Below are 21,583 nucleotides of genomic sequence, written 5' to 3'. Positions count from 1 at the left end.
GGCATACAGCATATCAGCAAACGGAAGTCATTTTACAGAGAAACTTTTGCACATGGCTTGAAAGCAAGCCCAGCAAGAATTGACAATGATAGATGATCTCCCCAGTGACATTCAGGAATAATGCAGTTTCACATTTATATCAGGGAAAAACAAGCAATAGACATATTTAAATAATCATTAAAAATTAAACACCTGACACAAGGCAGGTTTCAACCCTGTTCTGCCACACATCTTCTGGAAATCTTTAATGGATATCATTTGAGGTCTTGCTTTGCTCATGAACAAAAGCTTTGTAATGGAGGCTTGAGTGTATGTGTTATCAGCAAAAGGTTCTCTCGAGGGAAATTAAGTGAAAAGACATCTTTCTTGTCTTCATGTTTGACATTCAGGAGTAGTGATGAGATAAGGTAGGCACAGGAGTCTTTCAAAAAACCGCCAGATAGCAATGACAGCATTTCATAAGGACGTGAACCGTTCATCATCTGCTGCAAAGACTCCATTAATGTGGCCTGCTTTTAAATCCAGTGTTTCGCAAGGAATCCCATTTTCTACTGTTACTGTTACTTCGCCTCTCTCTTCTAAATTTTCACTCTCTGTTGACTCTTTATTCTTTCTAAAAACAAGGAAGAGAAAATCATCTCATTCTGTTGACCACCACAATTCCACAGACAGAAAACTGTGCATTTAGTCAGAAGTTTATCATAGGTTATGACTGAAAGGCATAATCTGGTGCACTTCTTTGCTACTGTAAATATACCACGGAAGATGGGAGGCCCACATATTGGAAGGCCTGGTTTAGTGGTTTGAGGTCAGGATTAAGAATCAGAACACCTAGAGCAAACATGTTGTAAATACGTTATAAACATTACTTCAGCTCCTTGTTCTGTTAAATGACTGGAGGGTACAGAAGGAGAAGTTGGTGCAAAACAAAAATGGAAAAAATCTCTAAATCTGTTTTTGCTTTACATCAGGAAGGGCTGCACTAAACATCTAGTCTAACCCTGTTATGTATGTCACAGATTTCACCCCATGATGTCGACAAATTAAAACATACTTTTTAGAAACAGATCAGCTTTAGACTACAGCCTCCAATGATGGAGACTTGAGTGCCCTCACACTCCTTGACCATCTTCAGAAGTTAGGTACTCTCAATGCTGCAAATCTGCATTTTAAGTTCAAACTTCATTAACAGCCACCTTCCTACCCAGTATTTTATACTTTTGTTTTCTAGATCACACAATTGCATGGCTTTCACTTTTCCAGGCTCCAGTTCTCACCAAAAGCATATAAAAATAGTTGCTGAATAAAATTACCTAAAAATACAACCACAAGAAGATGTAATACAGAAATATCAGTCAACATGTCATGATGTTCCTTTAATTCCAGATTTATTCTGACCTTGAGATCTACTAGTTCATAGTTGAAAAACCTGCTGTTCTTTACAGCCTGCAGCATCAGCAGTTTCAGAGGATAAGAAACTCAAAGGTCAGCTCCACTGCTTCTTCCTATCCCACGACATGTACTGTAACAATCTGACTCAGGACAATCATAACAACCTGACTTAGTATAACTGCTAATATCAGCGATATTAACAATAATAAAATTTTACTAGCCTTCGGGAGATTCTTGGCATTACAGACTTGCTAAAAATAAATGTGGGAGTAGTAGAGTGGGGCAACCTCTGACCTCTGGCCACTGTATCTGCACTTACAGTGATAAAAGGAGTGTTCTTTAACACAAGAACTGTGGGGGCAGAACATAAAAGATACTAAGGAGCAGATTTAAAAGAAACAAGATGTGTGGAATTCGTTGCCATAGGAATTCAGAGAAGCTAAAAATTTCTATGAGTCCAAGGGGAGACTCAACAAGTTAAGGGAAGAAAAAACATTGTGGGTTACCCAATACATGAAGACCAAATCCAGCTCGTGAAGGCCCACAGCTGCAAATTAGATGCTGGGAGAGTAACAGAGGGAAGCATTGTGTGCCATTACTCTGTTTTCACTCTTCTCAAGGCAAATGTTTATGGCCTCTGCTGCAGGTGGGATTTTGGGGGTAGGGGTGGACTTCAGTCAAGCCCAACATAGACAGTAGAGGATGGTCCTGCCCTGGGTATGTGCCAAATCGGAGTCGGAGGTGTCCTATTGCTGTGATGACAGAGGAGAACAAACATAAGACTGGGAGACAGTGTGTCTGATCCAGCTTACTGTAGAGTTAAGGGCTACAATCACATGGAGCTTTTCAAGCTGCAGGCAGCTGCAGCTTGGAATTTTACATGTTGGCAGTGATGCACAGTGAAGACCTAATTAAGAAAATCTTCCAGTTCAAGAAATGACGCATGAGTCTAACTCATTACTGAAACTCCATTATAGGCCAATCATGTGCTTCCCTGCCACCCTGAGTATCAACAGCCTGAAGCACGTGCTTTCGAACTTAACTGAACCGAGGTATTTAGCTAGTACTTTAAGGCCAATAAAGACAAAATGCCAGATTTATGAGAAGTCAACACCGTCCTTGGGGCCAGATTTCCCACACAGCTTGCTAGGCAACAGAGCTGCCATTATGTCAGCTCTGGAGGGGTTTCCAAGAAAACTCATTAGTGGACATGCTGAAGTCTTTGACAACCTGGTCACATACTTTGGTGCCTGAAAAAGAAATTAACACTTTGGAAATTCTCTTCTCTGATGTCTCTTCTTTTGAGAAGCCAAATAGCCCAGACCATCCTTTTACCTCTCCAGTCTTTGCAACAGTAGATGGAAGAAATATATAATTGGTTTATCCTTTCTCTCACTCCCCTGCCCCTGCCTGCAGATGCCATTGATGTGAAAGGAGGGTTAGAGTTCAATCTTGGATGAATCTGTTCTGAGGAAAAGTTGTGTGTATGTAAAGGCAGAGTAGGGAAACAGAGGGAGAACTGAAAAGGAGCATAACAACTAAAAGGACAACAAGAGCATGAGACAGAAAGGATGCCAAGTGACCGTAAGCAGGCAGCAACAAGCCATATTACCAGTGGTATGATGATAAGAGCGTGTAGTTTACACCATATTGAGGGGAATTGCTCAAGCTCAGCTGAGTTATTTTGAAAACAGAGGGGGGAAAATGCTGTCTTTCAGTGTGTTATAAAGTGATTTCAAATGATTATTTTAGCTAGAAAAATCATAGCTATTTAGCATAATTTATTTATATTACACTTATTTGAAATGTTCAAAGACCCCCTTTGAGTTAGGCACTATACAGATACACAGAGCCATGCTACTACACAGAGGGCAGTTATGGGCTTCAGGAAGCAACATTATTCTCCAGTTTTACAGAAGAGGTTGCCTAAGTTCAGGGGATAAAATAACTCAGCCCATGCCACATGGAAGGTTGTGACAGGGCTTAAATTATTCACAGATCTCCTCTTTCCCCAACAGCATCTCTCATCTACTGTTTGTTGAATTTTGTTTTTTGAAAACAGAAAGGGGTTTTGCAAATTCATGCAACTCTTCTTCAAGGTGATAATGAGGCAGAAAGAAAAAGGCTCTGCAACACACCACTTTTCATATAAGAAACCCATATATAGTTCTGATATATTTGGGGATGCAGTCCACCACACATTCAATAATTTTAACATCATCTAGCTGTCACTAGAAATCTACCCTTTTTCAGTTCTTCTGCTGTTCCTGTATGACTCTGTTGCTGAAGTCATAATTTTGTGTTAACTTAACGTCTGTGGCAGCCTAAATCATGGCAGAAGTTGAACTTCTATGGCAGAACCTCAGCTCAGCTGAGAAATTTCTATTCCTTATGCCCAAGTCTGAGCCAACAGAGATGGCAGGACCAAAACTCCACCTACTGTCTGGCCTGCTCCAACATGCTCACACTAGGGAAGCATGAATAGCCTTCTCTTTTTCACCAGTGCCACCACAGGGTAGAAACTGAGAGGAAAAGCGAGTCTCTCTCTCCTACCCTACTGCCAAACAGCAAACACCTAGACTCATGGGGAGATCTGGTCATGAACCTGTGAAGGACTGGGTACTTTGGACTTATCAGGTCATTAATGTTGGGTGAGACCATGCACTGTTCCATTGAGCAGGCCCTCTTCAGCCATACATTAATCATTATTGTGTCCTCTACTGAGGCTTCTCAAACTGCAGCAGCAAGGTTTTTTTTGCCCTGCCAGCTTTTGACACCACTGTCCTGGAAGGGGCGCAGTCACTGCCAGCCTTCTCCCTCTTGGTAGCTATTTGGGTATTCTGTGAAAGGAGGCTCACCTATGGTACATTAAACCTTGAGAAGAATGACAGCAAATGTCTTTGTAAAGCTATCATCTCTACTTAGGTGGCCTCCAGGATCATATTCTTATACTCCCTATTTCCTCATTACACCCCAGCATTACTAAGGCATCTATACTTCACAGTTAAAAATTTTAACCCCTTTCCTCAGAAAAGGACACATGGGTTATCTTTACCTATGGAGGGAGGGGGGGCACAGCTATAATTTCTCTGAGGCTGATCTGAAAAGCAAAACCAGCCCAGCTGACTTAATTTGCCAGTATTCAGTTAAAACAGAAGAAAAGCTAAGCTTACTTCTTGCGTTGCTGAATCCCTGCAACAACGAGGAAAACAATTCCAGCCACAATGAGGCAAAGAACAACACCAAATACGATAAGCCAGACAGGAGTGGAGGGTTCAACAGGAGGTAATAAGGTTGAGGTTATCTTCAGGAACTGCAGTGTTTTGTCACTCAGTAGGAAGGCACTGTTGATTCTGTTCCGGTTCATCCTTCATAAAAACACAAAGAACATCACAACTCTTTATAAAGGTATTTTATAACTTAAAAGGATAGAAGAAAAAGAGGAACTTTCATGTACGTGCTGCAAGTCTGGCAGGGCTGAATTTGATCCAGCATGACGTTGGTAGGATTACACAGACCTTCACTTTAACATAGACCCTATCAGTAATCCATAGACACCCACACACTTACAAGGTTTTGAACACCAGACTTTCATATGTATTTATCTGAAAAATTGGGAAATACAGATGAGACCTGAAGTACAGTATTATTACTTTTTTCTGTTTTGGACCACGTGCTGAACACATACCAGGTTGTAATCTCTAAGGGTGGCTCTGTTGTCTTGCTCATGCAGCATTCAAGATTAGCATGGGAGTGGCACATCTATCCTGCAACGCTCAGAGGATTTACTTATCAGTGCCCCTTGGTTCCTCAAACTGAACCATCCTGCATGTTATGGGCAGGTACATCTGCTCTTGTTGCTGTAGATTTTCTTAGGTCCATGAAGCATAGGATACGATTTGGTCCAGAAGAATCCCTATTGCCAACATGCTCTTCTTCCCTGCAGCTAAAGGGATTTTTACTTTGCACATTTTTTCCGTTATGAGAAACTAAGTCTGAGAAATACGCTTTTTCATATGAGTAGTACAACTGCTACCCTTTAATAGATATCTTCACCCACAATCATTACTTCTAAGCATTTGTAGGTATTTCTGGATCTGAATCTAAGCAGCCTTTAAAGGCTTTAGCAGCATCTTTCATTAGCTTTTTCAAAATGTTAGAAATTTTTGAGAAAATGTATTACATATATTGGTCTTGAGAAATTCTTTTTGATTGCAGTTGTATGATTTACAGCAGCTCTTTCATGTATACAATTCAATTTATTTACCATAGAGCAAGTATTTCCTAAGAACAGATATATGGGAAATATAGGTAAGATTTTGCGAATTTCTTTTCTCAGAAATCATAATGTTTGACTGTCCCTTAAACAGGAAGTTCTTAGCCTTAATGGAAAGCTAACAATCCTGGAGAGGACTGAAAGCCATAGCATATTATAAGACTCATAATACAGTAAGCCATCTTTGATTTAAAAAAGATTTTCATCCTTATTGATATAAAAGGATCATTGTGAACAGCTGAAATAAGCATTGTTCACCCTCATCTAACGGCTGGAGTTACAGAATTACGTGCTGAAACACGTGCAGGTAACTACAGGTTTTGTATTTGTATATGCATAAATATATCTTGTGTATATTCATGCAAGATCTTGGGACTCATACAGAGCTCTGAGAAGGTTTGCCTTCCTCTTTATTCTTAGTTTGTGGAGAACCTCATACAATAAAATCCTGGTACACTGGTAGCGTTCTTATGTGCAACTGTAGTACGAAGAATTAGAATAATGATTTAGTACGGAAGTCTGCAATCAGAAGCAATTGAATAAAAAGTATTGTAGTTTTATAGACCGATTTATTTCTTGTTTCTAAGTTAGGTAGGAATTAAAACTTTTCATAAATAGCATATTCTTCTTTATCGGGTGACAGACCACAGTTAAAACCCAAACATACTATAATAGCATCCAATTTCTGTGGCAAACAGGGCAAATAAAAGACTTAAATAAATCAGCTTATGCTACTGAACACATCAAAGAACAACAGAAATGCAAAAACCCTGCATTCCAGCACTCTTACAGAGAGCTTCAGTGAATAAATAATCTGCTTCCTCCACTAATGCTATGAAGCTATTGTTTGGTGTCTCTGTAGGAAATAGTTTAATCTGCTCATAAGCTTAAAAGTTAATCTTTTCAAAAGAACGCATACTCATTCATCAGGAATTAGGCATTACACCTCCATAGAGATAACATGAATTTTCAAGACAAAGTACAGAATGTCTAAAAACAAAGAGGTCTGTTTTCCACTCCGTGCTTGAGAAATGTACGTGAGTTATGCTGCTTATGGGAGTCAGCCCTATAAACTCCTTATGTAGGTTTGGTGGACCACTGAAGTCAGATTCCCTATGTTTTCTTTGTCCTTCTTCAGCTCCACACTCTTGCTTTTATTGACTACAGAATGTGATATTTAGTAGAAAGCAAACTGGTTTGTACCGCATGGTACTTTGTAAAAGCAATGCTCAGCTACGATAGTGACTGGCATTCTATAAAGAGCTGGTATGAAAGGAATGTGAGTATAAAATTGTTTAAGCCAAGCTGGGACACAGCCAGCTCTGCTCATGAAGAGTTCACACGAGCTCTTCTCATGTGAAAGCTGACTTCTAAAGTAAGTCAGATGAACTGTACTTGAGAAGCACTGAAAGGGAGACTATGGTCATTAGTCCAGGTACAGATGTACATGCAGCATGCAGCAAAAGTTAAACCCTATAAATCCCACCCAGAAAGTGTGCAATTCCATCATCTGAGGAAGAAGGCTCTCTCGCTGGGAAATATAGCAGCAAGATGAGAGCAGTGTATGTGCCACACACTGGACAGCAAATTACAGGTAGGGCTCTGGAAAGGGACTAGATTTCATCTAAGGCTCCAGCATTAAGAGACTCCTTCCAAAGTTATAATCCCAAGGCTCATATGCTTTGCATTCTGTGGGACTGTTAAAAATCCTTCTAATCTCACATGCATGAAAGAGTACTGACCCCTTGGTGTTTTAACTACTTGGATTAGTTTATCCTTAAAGAGGCAGAGTGCTCATTCATACACGGCCCAGAGAGAGAAAGCTTCCCCAGTCAGCAAGGAAGAAAAGGCTACAGAAGCAGTGACTGTACCTGATGGCTGCCTCTACCTCACTTCCAGGAACAGTTGTCATGTTTTTTGAAGAATCTGTGACCACAAACCAAAATGATACCCGATCCGTCACGTTGCAGAGCAGCACATTGGAAATTCTGTGGACGGTTAAAACAAAAATCATCATTAAAGAAACATGGAAGAAATAATTGAAATATTTCCAATTTTCTTAAAATACTGCTTTCATCTAGAGGGGGAAAAAATTCTTACATTTCAAAAAGGTAACAATTAATGCCCAAGGAAGAAATCTCACTCAGCATTTCCCATTTCCCTATGTGATTTTTAAAAATTTAAGCTTACTGAGACCAAACGTGAGTCTTCAAACAAATTTCTGACTCTATTACAAACTTGGTAATTACCTGGTCTTGGACATACATCTAGCATAATCAAATGGAAAAATATATATTTTCATCTTAATCATCAGGACTGTGAAAAAGGCCATATAATGGAGCAAATGCATTGAAGAACTAAAATTTTAGTTTTTGACAGCTAATACTACAGGAGCCAGGCATGGGGGATTCCCCCCATGATTTTCAAGTGAGTGCAGTCCTCCTACAGAATACATTTGTTGGAAGAAAGAGTAATGAAATTGATGTTATTCTTTTTGACGCCTTTCTGCACAGAGTCAGGCACAGAGTGGAGGCAACAGACTAAATTTCAACATTATACTGGCACTGGCATTTTAGCTTATGCTATGACAAATACTTCTCTTAACTTTTAAAAGGAGATTGCTCAGCTTTATGTGAAGTTAATAATGGAAGGGCACAGGCACGCAGCTTCTCATGGCATACTATGTAAAAAGTGTGCAAAATGTCGTTTAAATGCCTTTTTTCAGATTCTTACAAATTTGTTTTCTACTACTAATACTAGTAAATGGTGGAACTATCATTAGAAAAACCTCACGGAATGACATCATCATGAGTATTTAAACTAAAGAAGTGAAGGCTAATACATTAGTATCATAGTAGTGACTGAGGACAGATGTTCTTCTATCTATGTTCTTCTATCTGTTCCTAGTCTATTCACACAACTAAGAAACAAACCAGCCAAACTTGTGTAATATACAGGAATTGTATAACGTGGCATTTATTACAGCATGGCAAGGAACATAGTATGTATCATAGAAGGAAAGCCAAAGCCTTTATGAATTCAATGACAGATAGCTAGATAGATAAAAAAGGAAAAATTATTTAGTTCTGTATCATTAATAAAAAACTCAAAGAATTCGGCTCAGGATTCAGATTTACTGGCTATGTCCAAGCAGCGAGCAGATATTCTGAAAGTCCAGGACCAAGAATGTGGATCATTTTTATTTCCAGAGAGCTGCCTGGACTTGGTTCACCTTTGCACAAGGTCAACTTGGCCACAAGCACAACACAGACGCCTTGTCTTGACAGACCCCGCTTGGGATGATCAGTCTTCAGATATTATCTGCTGTTCTGAAGAAGGAAACCCTGCAGTGAGCCAGCGAAGAAGAATGCAGCCCCTCTTTTAATTAACTGCAGTGATGTTTGTAATGCCCATTACTAACCACTATAATTGGTTTTAAGGTTTGCCTGTCCATCATCAAAATACAAGTTTTAACATCTCGTTTCCAGCCTGTGCTCTTTCTCAGGGTGACAAATCCCCGGCTGCAAGCAATCTCCCCTGCCACAGAGCTCAGTTTTGTAGTGCCATCTGCTGGCTAATTACCAACGTAATTAAATTACCTTTGCAGTGGCCTGAGGAGCAGGAAGCATGAGGTATGAAGGAATATAAGGGAGCCAAAATTGCCGATGTAGTCTCCATCCAGAAAAGAACGAGTTCGCTTTTAAGGCAGGACAGGCATTGGCTTGATCACAATAGTTCGTAACAACCTTTTGTTTTACAGAAAAGGTATATATTCCATAGAGATGCGCAATAAAATGGAAAGCAATGATTTTGCAAAGATTAAATACCCACTTTTACCTCTCTGGAACAATGTCAATTTTGCAAATACAGAGAATTTTTATGGATAAAAGAGGAAAGCCATCCTCTGGAATTTGAAAAGGTGTTCACATCAGAGTGCTGGCAACAGTCAGAAGATGAAAGCAGATTTATTCCTCCCAAAACAAAAGCAAAGCACAAAATTTACAGGAGGTGGGGAAAAAAGAGTCTACTTTTGGCTGGTGGCTGACAAACTCTTGCTGACTTCACAGAATATCAAAAATTGTATCTGCAGAGGAAGTTTTCCATCAGGAGAATTTATAACAGTAGGACCTATAGCTTCATGTTACTGCAGTTCTTAAAGCTGGAATTTCTGTGGAGCAATCAAAAACTGGTCCAGGTAGAAAATCTGGGTTTGTGTTGCCCTACAGATGTTCTTGAAATGGGGTGAGTGAAGAAAGTCTGATCCCCAAAGAGAAAGACAAATTTGGTAGATAAAGACTGGCAGAACACCCTGACTTTCTCATTCTCGTTCAGAGACTTGAAGAGACTCTTCAACCCGGGGTCTTCCCTACAGTGCCAAGGCTTTCAGGGCGGCATGAGATAGGGCGGTCAGCCATCATTAGGGGCAGCATCTCTCTCTAGAACAAACAGCACTGAATGAATTGGCCAGCAAGGCTTACACTAGGATATGTAAATATGCCTCCTTTCTGCTCCCTGTTGTGTCTAAAATCCTTGCTCGATTGTAAGCACCCAAAACCTGGCTTCACTGCCACCACTTTTCCAGCAGTGGAATCCGAATGCTGTAAATCCTTCCAGGCTCCGAAGAGAATAATACCGCTCATGAGAAGTCCAAAGGGGATTGAGTAAATACCAAAACAGACTGGTTCAACAAGCACGAATGTGGCAATTTCTTTGCAGCAGGTACACTTTTTTTTTCCCTGTGCTATTTCCACACAAGTTTGACTCACAGCATGCAGAAGCATTACAAAACTATGCCTTTACACTGTTTAGATTTGAGAAACCTGAATTCTCCACGCACAATGCTAATTAAGTGTATTTGTAAACATATATGTGGACATCTTTTTATTTCCTTAGTAGATGATAGACTTTTGACATAGCGATTATAGGAGACTGTTATCATCAAAATTGCAAGATCCTGGTTCTGCCTTATGGCACCACGGCAAAAGTCCAAAATTGCATTTCCTTTAATATAGGCAAGTGAAAACCAGTGAGTAGAGTGCAGGAAACCCTGATGGTTCCTTGGCCTGAAACACCATCATTGTTCCTTATGGAGATTTAAAGGATGGTTTAGGGGTACCAAAGAGCTGCCAGAGACTGAAAGGGATCTGGGTGCCTACAGTGGCCGTTAGCTTGTGAGAGAACCACAGTCCCCAGGTCCCAAGTGCCTATCTCCAGCTCTCCCGAAAGCATCAGGCCTCTTCCAACCCAGTGCTATGCAGCTGCTCCTGCAAGGAACATTATTTTCTTCCTTTTTGTGGACAGCAGCCATGGGATCACCTTGACGTAACAGCTTTAACTCTAGAAGCTTATTTTGTTCTAAATGGTCACAATATTTTTAGTATCAAACTAGCCTGTCTTAGGAAGATGGATAATGTTGATGAATTTTTTTTTGGTCACTTCTTGACGAAAACTGCAGCTTTTTTTATCTACAAATGGGGGGAAGATGTACCAAAAGTAGATTCTGTTACTTGAATGAAAGTAAATGTGATGACATTCTGCTCTAAAGATTAACTAGTCTCAGGCCCAAAAAGAGATGCATATTATTTCAAATGAGTCACAGATTAGAGAAACCAGGGTTACTAACACAGGCTACAGACAACAATTTTTTAACATTGAGAGATCAAAGGTTGGCTTACGTAGTTCATGAATATATGTATTGAGAATGAATAGAAAGGCCATATATGGAGCAGGAAATAAAGGGGGTTTATTTCTCCACTGAAAAAAAAGTATTTATTTTATTTGTATTAATAATTACTGAGTAATTTGATTACTGAGTAATTTGATGGATTGTGTCTTTCTTCTGTTTCACACAAACTTGAAAATTTGACAAGCCTTTCAAACATTAAACACAGCTCCATGATTTATTAAATTTTAGTTTAGAAATTAACTTTAGAGAACTCGAGATGTAATGTCCATTCCGCGTTGGGTCACTCAGTGGTTACACAAGGGCAACAACAGCATCAACTGCTGTTTCCAGCAGCACATTCAAATGCTTGTCATTACAGGCTGGCTTTTATCCAGCTTCAGATGTTTAACAAAAGGTGACTTTGAATCTCAAAAATGATGGGACAGATTGCAACAATGGTTATACTGATTCACCAGACAAATTATTTTGGGGCCTGAACCAGCTTGCTGAAGTTAATGGCATTTGGTCTCATGTGGGAGTTAGCTGTGGCTGTGAGTTACTGCAGGGCTGCGGGTGTGTTTGAAATCAATGAGATGTTAAAGGGGAGGTTTGTCACATCCTGCTTATAGCCCTGTGCAGAATTTATACCCTGGCAGAATCAGTATTTGGTGAACTAAAATACTGGTGAATTTTTCGTAAGTCTTTATTTTGACAAAAAACTTTAATTAACCAGAGATGCAAAATTTGGGTAAATTTAGATGCTACCAGAACGCAGTCACAAGCAATTTGTTTGTTCTTTTATGGCAGAATAATTGATCATTGATCTTTTTCAGCGCCCCAAGAAAATCTGTTGGCATTTATCTGTAAAAGCTCCTGTAGTGTAATGCAATTTATTTGCCACAAGCTCTTGCTTGCCCCTGCAAGCCCCTGCCACTATCATTACCAGCTATGCGAGAGTGCACAGCATGCTGCTGTGCCCTCTGGGATGCTGAGTGCTCCCACACCTCCATACCCACTGCAGAGGGGATGGAGATGGACTGCACTCCTTCCTCTATACCCAGTTCCTTCCAGCTGCCAGACACAAGGGTGGGGAAAGAGCGCATTATTTCCAGGTCTTCTAACAGGATGGAGGCTTTCATAGCTTTCCTGCTCCCATGTAACAGGCAGGTTATTTGGGGTGTTTTGGGAGGTTCATCTAGGCCTCTGAGGTCCCTTGGGATTTGGGAGAGATCTACAGATAAGAAACTCCTCAGCCTGTTGTCTAGTAAGTAGTACCAGATCTCAGAGCTGCACAGCTGTCTTTCGGTTGACATGCTGTCTACACATGACCCCAAAGGTATCTAGAAGACCTGGAAGAGTTACCAGTTATACCTCAAAGGTACACTCCAACAAGTTATACCCCATGAGGAAGTCCTATACCACCTTAAAAAGAGGTAAAGATGCCCACACCTAGCTGTTTCCAATATTATACTGACTTCTCCTCTGACAAACATAGTAGCAGGAAATTACTGATGTATGCAACCCCACCTTCAAACTGGAGTAACACTGACATTATCATATTTGTCCATAGGAAAAATTGTCTTGGTAGCAAACTGAATTAAGTGAGCATAAATTCTGTGATTTCCCAGAGTGGATAGAGAGAACTTCCATTAAAACTTTAACTCCTTTCATACTGGCTTGATTTTTTCCCATTCCTGCACCAAGCTTTCTAATATTAGTTGAGTCTGCAGAGAGCCACAGTGCTTGAAGAGGAGAAAGATCACTGGCTTCTGACACAGGATTTTTGCTGTGTGAAAGCACCATGACTTTGAAGGAAGAGAATAATTTAAAAAAAGGACCTGGGACTAAAAAAAATATACAAAAGCAAATCTTTATGGATCAGATATTGGATGAAAACTCTGCTAATTTGAAAACCTGAGAAAAAGACCTGCATAATCACCTTTAATTAGCTTGTATCTCGACTCATTTTTTTAAGTGTCATTTTAATTGGGTGCAGTAGCATACTTGGCCGGTTTTGTCAAGCTTGGTGTAACGGCTCTCTTGCTCAAAGGAGACAACTTTTGAGGAATAAAAATGAAACAGCAAGGAACCAAACACTCCTGTTACACGGAGGGTGAAATCACGTTCTATTTAAGAGAAAGCGCGGCAGCCACAATAATCATCATGTGACTAAGGTTAACTAATATCTTTGCAACTGTGGAATATGCTTCATCTGATGCAAAGACAGCCTGAAGCAGTTTTTTTTAAAGTAAATTGAGAACCTTATCCTCATTAGCCTACCAGAACCATAAATCTTTCCTTTAAGAATGAAAAACAACGAAAAAATAATAGGCCTATAGAAATACACTTACAAGGTTTCTCATTTAAGAAAAATAAGAACATACTGAAAATACAGCTTGCTAAATGGTCTGTCTGATCCGATCCCTAATTTCGTAAGTAGCAAGGATCAGAAGCCTGAGAAGAATATTCAATACCTCAGGGTAGATGTAATCCCAAAACCAATTAAGGGCTGATTTATGTCTGAACTGTAACGTCTGAAACTTCTTGATGCTAGGTAATTCAACCGCTGCAATGTCAGAGATAGATACATCCAGCAGAACACAGCACTAGCATAGCTATCCACTTTCCAGTTCTCTGAGTCAGCTCATCTTCAGCATACTGCTGAAGCTGTGCTCTAAGGAAACATGCCCCAAAGTTGCTTATTCAAGGATCTGTACTGCATTGCTTGACCTTGCCAATGTGTCCCTTCGCCTCCTCCTAGTATGGTCTCCAGAAGGTATCATGTCTTACTGCCAGATTCTGCTAGAGTGAATTGGCACAATCCCACTGAGATCCACAGCTGTGTCACTTCACATCATGTCATGGTTTAACCCGGCAGGCAGGTAAACACCACACAGCTGTTCACTCACTCCCCCGCAGTGGGATGGGGGAGAGAATTGCAAAAAACTTGTGCATTGAGATAAAGACAATTTAATAGGACAGAAAAGGAAGGGAAAATAATAATGATGATAAAAGAATATAAAATAAGTGATGCACCACGCAACTGCTCACCACCCGCTGACCGTTGCCCAGCCAGTTCCCGAGCAGCGGCCTTGCCCCCCTGGCCAACTCCCCCCAGTTTTTTTGTTCAGCATGACATCGTATGGCATGGAATATCCCTTTGGCCAGTTTGGGTCAGCTGTCCTGGCTGTGTCCCCTCCCAGCTTCCTGTGCACCCCCAGCCTCCTTGCTGGCAGGGCAGTATGAGAAGCTGAAAAGTCCTTGACTTAGTGTAAGCACTGCTTAGCAACTAAACCATCAGTGTGTTATCAACATTATTCTCATCCTAAATCCAAAACACAGTACTATACAAGCTACTAGGAATAAAATTAACTCTATCCCAGCTGAAACCAGGACACATCAACAGGGATACTGCTTAAGACAGAGAGAATGTGATGTTTAACATATATCTGGGTGTCAAAGAAATATACTAGAACGGTCTGTTTTTAGAAGCTGTATACAATGATTTCTACAGTTCAGTACAGCAGAGAATGGGCCACTACATGCAGCATTGTTAATATGTATAAGGCAAATCAGAGTAGATGCTTACTGAGTTGTGCTCTTGCTGGAATACCTTCTCATTGCAAAAGCCACCATTGCTTTGAAGAGGTACTCTTCATTAGCATCCCAGGCATACTGTAAAGGAAGATGGAAAATAATCAGTTTCAGCACCAGTGCTGGCAGTACAGAGAGGGAAAAGAGTCACTGAACTTGAAATGCTATATGGATCAAGAAAATGAATAAATTCTCTGGTTGTGCTATGAAAATAAATTCCTGCCCATTATTTAGCATGCACAAAGGACTTTTTCTAACGGCTGTTATAAAGCACAATATAAAGTGCAAAGAATGTTTCGAAAAACTGAATGAATTCACCTTTTCTGAAAGCTGACCAAACTGGAGATGTAAAGTTTCTTGTACCAAAGACTAGGTATATTACTAGAATTCTCCCCACACAGCTGCACCCACCCTCTTTTGCTGCATAAACACTGTTAAAGTAAAAGGTTTAAATTCACTCTCAACGACCATTTGGCTCTGCCGAAAAATAAAAAAAAGCTAATGTTGAAGGTAGTCTCTGGGAGTTGGATGTCAGGACACCAGGAAATAAAATGAGATTATGGCCTTATTGCTGCACGCCATCCTTGCAACAAGAAGACAGACTCAACTATAGTACAAATTACTACATTGCACGTGAGACAAAAGAAAGAAAATAGCATCCTTACTATTTCAATAAGAAGTAAAATACAGGCTCCAAAAACTGTTCTCTGTTGCCTTGACGAAAAACCATGCCTCCATAATTTCAGTTTTCTGAGACAGCTTCACTAGGTTCCCCTGGGCTTTCATTCACATATGCAATTCTAATGACCTGTAAGAACTGCACCTATTACATTTTTATAACAAGAGCCATGACTGAGGCATACTGATTGAATTTCCCCTTTCAGCAGATTACAAAGATTAAGTTTCTTGGAATGATATTAATGGCGGTTAGAGGCAGCTTTCTTCAGTCAGTCAGAACACAAATCTAATCTTTAACTTTCAGCATTAAAAAAATCTGCACTGTAATCATCCAAACCAGAAACGCAACGGTGTGGATACTTAACCCCGTTGACAACTTGGACCTACTTTTTCATAGGCCTTTATAACACATTCAAAAACCAGCAATGTACATCAAAAAGCAGTAGAGTAAACAGCATTGAAAATGCCAAATCTTAATTCTGTTTTTTAAATTCTGGTTTTGGATGCATGGAGCTGCAACCTCCCCGCAGAAAGAAGGAATCCAACTTGCAGGCATTAGCCCTTATTTTGCTCTGACATCCTGTGGATCGGGAACTTAAGCAGGGAAGAAGGCAGTCATTTAAAGGGCAGAAAGTCACGCTGATCATATTTATCACCCCTAGACAAATGATGAGTTGTGAAATGGACTCTCTGAGATGTGGTAGGACAGGGACAACACAGCTGAGCAACAGAAAACTTGAGTAGCGTTAAAACCCAGATGCAGTGCTGAGAATCTGGATTCTGACTCACCGCTCTTGCCTTGTGAATAAAGGGAGGTGTAAGCATACTGTGATAATGCATGTCAGTCTGGGAACTTTAACTGAAAAAAAAAAAAGAGGGATTCTTTGAAAAGAAATTATAAAAGCCTGTATTTTGATCCCACTGCACTGATGAAAACGTGACAGTAATGACAGCAACTAGTACTAAAAGAAAAAGAGATAATGTAGTAGAGGAATTAATATAGATGAGAGCCATAAAACTATTTGTCGTAATTTTAAAGACATCTGTATTTAAATCATGGAGCACAATTTGCAGCACTAAAAGGGAAGATCTTCCTTTTTCTGTGTGTAGTACTATTGACTGAATCCCTACATGCCATCTGCAGTTTTTGAGAACAGGTCCAAAAGGACAGAAAAAAATCATTTGTTACCCAGCAGATTAAACCAGCTGTAGAGATAATTTAATCAGTTGTCTTGAACACTATCAAGTATTGTTTTCATAAACAACGCAGTAACCTAGAGCTTCTTTAAGTCAGAGTAAAAAAAAGGGTATCTCAAAACAGGGAAAATAATTTGTAGTGAGGAACTCCAGCCCCAGCTGAAAGAGTAAGCACTTTAAAAAAGACAGAATAAACAGAAAGCTGCAAGAAATGGAGGAGGAGACCAGCAGAGAAAGCTCAGCAGAAATCAGGGGTTTGCTTGAGTGAGGAGAAGATGCTGCAGACAACCTTCTGGGCAGAAGGGCAAGAAGCCCCAAGAAAACAGTGATCAGATGGGAGGTAGAGGAGATGGAGATGGCTGTGGGCTCCATATGAACAAGAACCTCTGTACATGACTGCATGCAAGAATATGCAGGAGGGAGGCAACATAATGAGGAAGAAAAGTATGGCAAGAATACCTTTAAGCTAATAAACTGTATGAATTCAGGACTAGTGGGCGCGAATTGCCAGAAGCCAATTTCTAATCATCAGCTTTCTCCAGTCAGAAGGATAGGTGCAAAGAAACCCAAATTGTTCTACTCTGCGGCTTTATCAGTTTCACCTTTCTCCTCCAATTGCAAAGGCCTGGACTGCAGCTGATGGGTGAGGATGTTGCTTCTGTTCTTATGTTCCTATGAAGTGCAGCTATTGATGTACATTTTGTGCTGCTATAGAGGAAATGTATTAAATATCATTTGCAACCACACACTATAAACATAAGATAACTCTGTTATCAATGAAACCTTACACGATGGTATCAGAACTATTAATGTTTACCATCTTCTTTGCTCTACAAAGAAGCAAACACAAAAACCTTGGCTCAGTTGCACTTGCCATCCTTTATATGTTAAGAAGGAGCAGAATTAGACACACCTGACTATGAAAGCCAGTCTTAAGTGCCTGTTAGTGAAAGAGGAGGTTGATGAGATAATGCATAAAAGATGATGAACGTAGGTTGTTGACAGGGTGAAATGCTATAGTAGTGCTCTAAGGAAGACAAAATTTAAGCTAGTAGAATGAGATTATAATATTACAAGATTGCCCTGAGCAACCTGATCTGATTTCAGAATTGACCTGGCTTTGAGCAGCAGGGTACTAGGGACCTTCCAAGGTCCCTTCCCTCCTGAATGGTTCTGTGTTTTAACTAGACAGCCATTCAGACTGCAGTGTGGCTACACACACACGAACACATTTCTGGGTCCCATTTGGTGGCAAGACTAGGTGCATGTCAGCCTTTCTCCCCTTCATCCTCTACCCTGGAAACAGCCTGAATACATGAGCCGGAAGGGAAGTGCACCTTCTACTTCACCTGGCTGCAGCCCCTGAGGTGCCAGCTCTTTGACTCTTACGGTTAAACTGAGTGGTGACACAGTTACATAGACTTCTCAGTGCACATCACTTCTGCTCACTCCCTAGTTGTCTTTGGCCCTTTTGAATTAACTCTCTACCACTCTGCTAACTCCATGGGTAGGAAGCAACTAGTGACTAGCAGCTATTCCAGAAGCCACTCATAAAGTTAACACTGTCTTCAGAGAGACTCTGAAGAGAATAAATCACCTTCCTTCCATTTAGGCTTACAGACACCACGTTTCCTCCCACCAGTTAGCGAACAATGTCTCTGTCAAGTACACCCATTATTTGCAAATAAAATGATAACAGCTAAATACTTACTCTATCTTAGCTGCTCTTTCCGGCTCCATTGTGATAAGAACTATACAAATACACTAAATGGAACTCCCTGCCTCAAAGTACATCCTACCTTGTGAACAAATTAAAAAATCGTGTCCTGTCTTTATCAGCCTCACATAAAGTGGATGGCATGCACTAAATCGTGTGGAAAACTACACTAACCTATTTCCTATGCCCCTGAAAGTTCATTGGAGTTATCCTGCCAGTCCTAGAGCAAAATGCCCATAGTATCAGGGTTTTCTGTTATCATCTAGCTTGAAGTGACTTGGAAATGAATGAAATTAAATTCAGTAGCAAAGCATTATACCGAGATATTCTAAGCTGGCTGTGTCCTGTATGATACAATGACAGTATTCGCTTTTATTTGCTAAAATAAATAAATCAAATAAAAAAGTAAAGTGTCCCAAATTCTTCAACCAAAATGAATTTCAGTTTGATAGTAGTTTCAGTTTTCAATTTCAGTCATTTGCAGAGAAGATTGCAATGGCTATGAAAAGGAACTACTACCTATGCACTTAATAAATTGTTCATTATTTGTGGGTAACTTTGTATGGCATCATACCACTTTCAGCATGTTGTTGTTCTAAAACGCTGTTCAAGATTGTCCCATTCTTAGGACTTTCAAACACTTTGTTACATGAAATAAACTACTATCTATCTACAAAAAACAACAGACTCCTCAGTTATTGCTTTTTTCTTGTAATATAAAGTGCCTTTAAGATTAATTATTTGTATCATACCCTTTTTGGATGAAAAATTTAAAAAATCACAAATCATCAAACAAAACCCCTTTATTTTACTATAGTTGGAGAAGTAAAAAGCATTAAGAAAGAGCATTACTGGGAACTGCAATTTTCATTCTTTGCTACTATTTTGAACCAAGATTAAATCAAAATATTAGCAGTTATCATCAAGAGGAGCTTCAATAATGATTTTGACATCTTTTCAGCCATAGCATTACACTATTTTTAATAGATTTTTAAACAAACCAGGCTCGCACTACTGTTTAATTAAAGTATCTCACCCAAGAGAATTGACTTCAATATGAATTTCCACAGACAAATACTTCAGGATGTATCTTTAATATTTTTTCCAAATTTGTCTGGTTTATGAAGTTACCAGCAGAATTAGGTCCCTGCTAATGTTAGTTTAAATTACCTGATATTTCACGGTAATTTTAGAATGGTTTCTACGGTCATAGGGAGAGGCTCTTATCTCCAATCTCTTATACCATGTCATCTACTGCTTTTTGTTTCCCAGGGCTCCTAACATAATCAGACACCAGACTTCCAGTGGAGATGACTGTCCAAGACATTTCATATCTAATTTTATGTTGAGCCCTGTGACACGCTGCAGATTTGCTCTAAGCATTCAAAACTGCAAACTAAGTACTGGGCTCTGCCATATTTCATAGCGCTTTAGATCAGGAAGGACTATTCGGTCACCTAATGTCCTAATCTCTTGTGTATCACAGACCCTTATTGCTCACACCAGTACTTCTACATTAAGCCCAATGACTTGAATTAAGCCAAAGCATTTAAGTCCTCATGAGACTAGCCTGTGCACCACAGGCAGAGAAGAAAGGCCACTATCCGAAGCCCTACATTAGTAGGGCATTGATGAGATATGCTTGAATGATCTCTACAGATCATGCTTGACTGAGAGTCTGACATAAAGTCCCATTTCATAAAGACCTAACAATCTTTTCCTACTTCTCTTCCCAGACATGCTTGACTTTACAATTAGCACTCTCAAGCAGAAGTGCTTTTCCGAAAATACAGACTTAGATTTATGCAGCACCTCTTATGCATAAAGTGTAACATCTCTACTGTTTTTCCAGAGGAAAAAAAAAAATCTTTGCCAGAAAATTACCTTTATGAAAAGGCAAGCTTTATACTTCTCTAAGAGGATCCCATTTTAAGGAGTGGGCTAGTCATATGTCAAGAAATGGATGCCTGGATTATGACTTGAGCAAGCTATTACAATTAACACTTCAGAACAAATTGCTTGTGCTGCCTTCAGAAATTTTACAGTATATATTACTTCTGTTTTGGCAGATATTCAGTGAGGAAGAATATGTGAAAATACTTTACTTACTGCATTATCTCCCAAAGCTGTTTTGATACTTAGCCGTACTTTGAAAGCATTCTGTGCATCTGACACAAAGAGAAAAAAGCAAACATATATTGATAGTCAGCCAAAATAGGATTTTAAATCATTTACTTCTCTAATTATTTCACAAATCACAGCTCCTAAATGTGTCTTAACAGATCACCTGGTTAGGAGAACAGAAGTTACTAGCGTGAAAAATGCCGCAGCCCTACAGAGTCTCAGTGAGGTTTACCATGACCTCTTTAAAGTAAGTGAGATCAACTTCCATACTTAATTTGCAAACTCATAAAAGAAGCGAATGCTCAGCATTTCAATCTTCAAACTGGAGACAACCAGTTAAAATAAAAATCTGAGAAGCTGACAGCTTTTTAGGCATAAACTCATAGCTACATTTACCTGGGGAAGGATGGGAATCAGCTCCAAAACTTACCTGGCTTGCAGAGCTCAGCATGAGCAATGGCAACTACAGAGAGAATAAGCAGCAAAACCCGTAACATCCCGTCAGTGTGGAAAGGTTGAGGCAAAAAGAAGTGAGTCTCCCCTGTAAAGCACTCTTAAACTTTCTGTGACCCAGGATTAAAGCATCAGCAGCACAAGTGAGCAACCAAGTAAAAGGTTTAATAATTAACCCCCGTTATTGTAGCTAAAACAGGCACTAGAAACAACTGTATTCTGTTAGTTATTTACTACCTTTCTCTGTAGTAAATAAAAGGCCGTAAAAAGTTTTTAATTTTCCTTCTTCCTTTTTAGAATAATACAAAACTTCACACAGTGCTCCAGGCCAACCTTTTTTCCCCCTCAGATGCGATGTCAGCCAGGCACACAAGATGTCTGAGGGACGTCGTGCCAGAGCAGCTGGTGACTGTGGTGGCGGGATGCCGTGCTGTTACCCACAGCAGGTCAATTTGAAGCTCAGCTGCCACCCGGCCTCCTTGGGAAA

General features: G+C 39.9%; 1 protein-coding gene across 1 annotated transcript; it reads right to left on the bottom strand.

Annotated features, from left to right (window-relative positions):
- Positions 1-174: 174 nt before the first annotated feature.
- TMEM27 (transmembrane protein 27) lies at positions 175-21,164 on the bottom strand. Its single transcript, XM_009576600.1, has 6 exons — positions 21,074-21,164; positions 20,629-20,687; positions 14,923-15,008; positions 7,540-7,656; positions 4,566-4,760; positions 175-613 (listed from the first exon to the last, which is right to left on the bottom strand). Exons 1-6 carry the CDS (start codon positions 21,138-21,140, stop codon positions 457-459), a joined length of 681 nt encoding a protein of 226 aa, XP_009574895.1. The 5' UTR covers positions 21,141-21,164; the 3' UTR covers positions 175-456.
- Positions 21,165-21,583: the final 419 nt, after the last annotated feature.

The sequence above is a fragment of the Fulmarus glacialis genome, unplaced genomic scaffold, assembly GCF_000690835.1.
Source record: "Fulmarus glacialis isolate BGI_N327 unplaced genomic scaffold, ASM69083v1 scaffold13344, whole genome shotgun sequence".
NCBI lineage: Eukaryota > Metazoa > Chordata > Aves > Procellariiformes > Procellariidae > Fulmarus > Fulmarus glacialis.
This window is presented reverse-complemented; position numbering and strand designations above follow the sequence as displayed.

Excerpts from the sequence above, each read along its gene's own strand:
- TMEM27 (XM_009576600.1), bottom strand. The coding sequence starts at position 21,140 with ATGTTACGGGTTTTGCTGCTTATTCTCTCTGTAGTTGCCATTGCTCAT. Across the intron at positions 20,688-21,073 it reads TGCTGAGCTCTGCAAGCCAG|ATGCACAGAATGCTTTCAAA; the intron begins GTAAGTTTTGGA and ends TCTTTGTGTCAG. Across the intron at positions 15,009-20,628 it reads CAGCTTTGGGAGATAATGCA|TATGCCTGGGATGCTAATGA; the intron begins GTAAGTAAAGTA and ends CTTCCTTTACAG.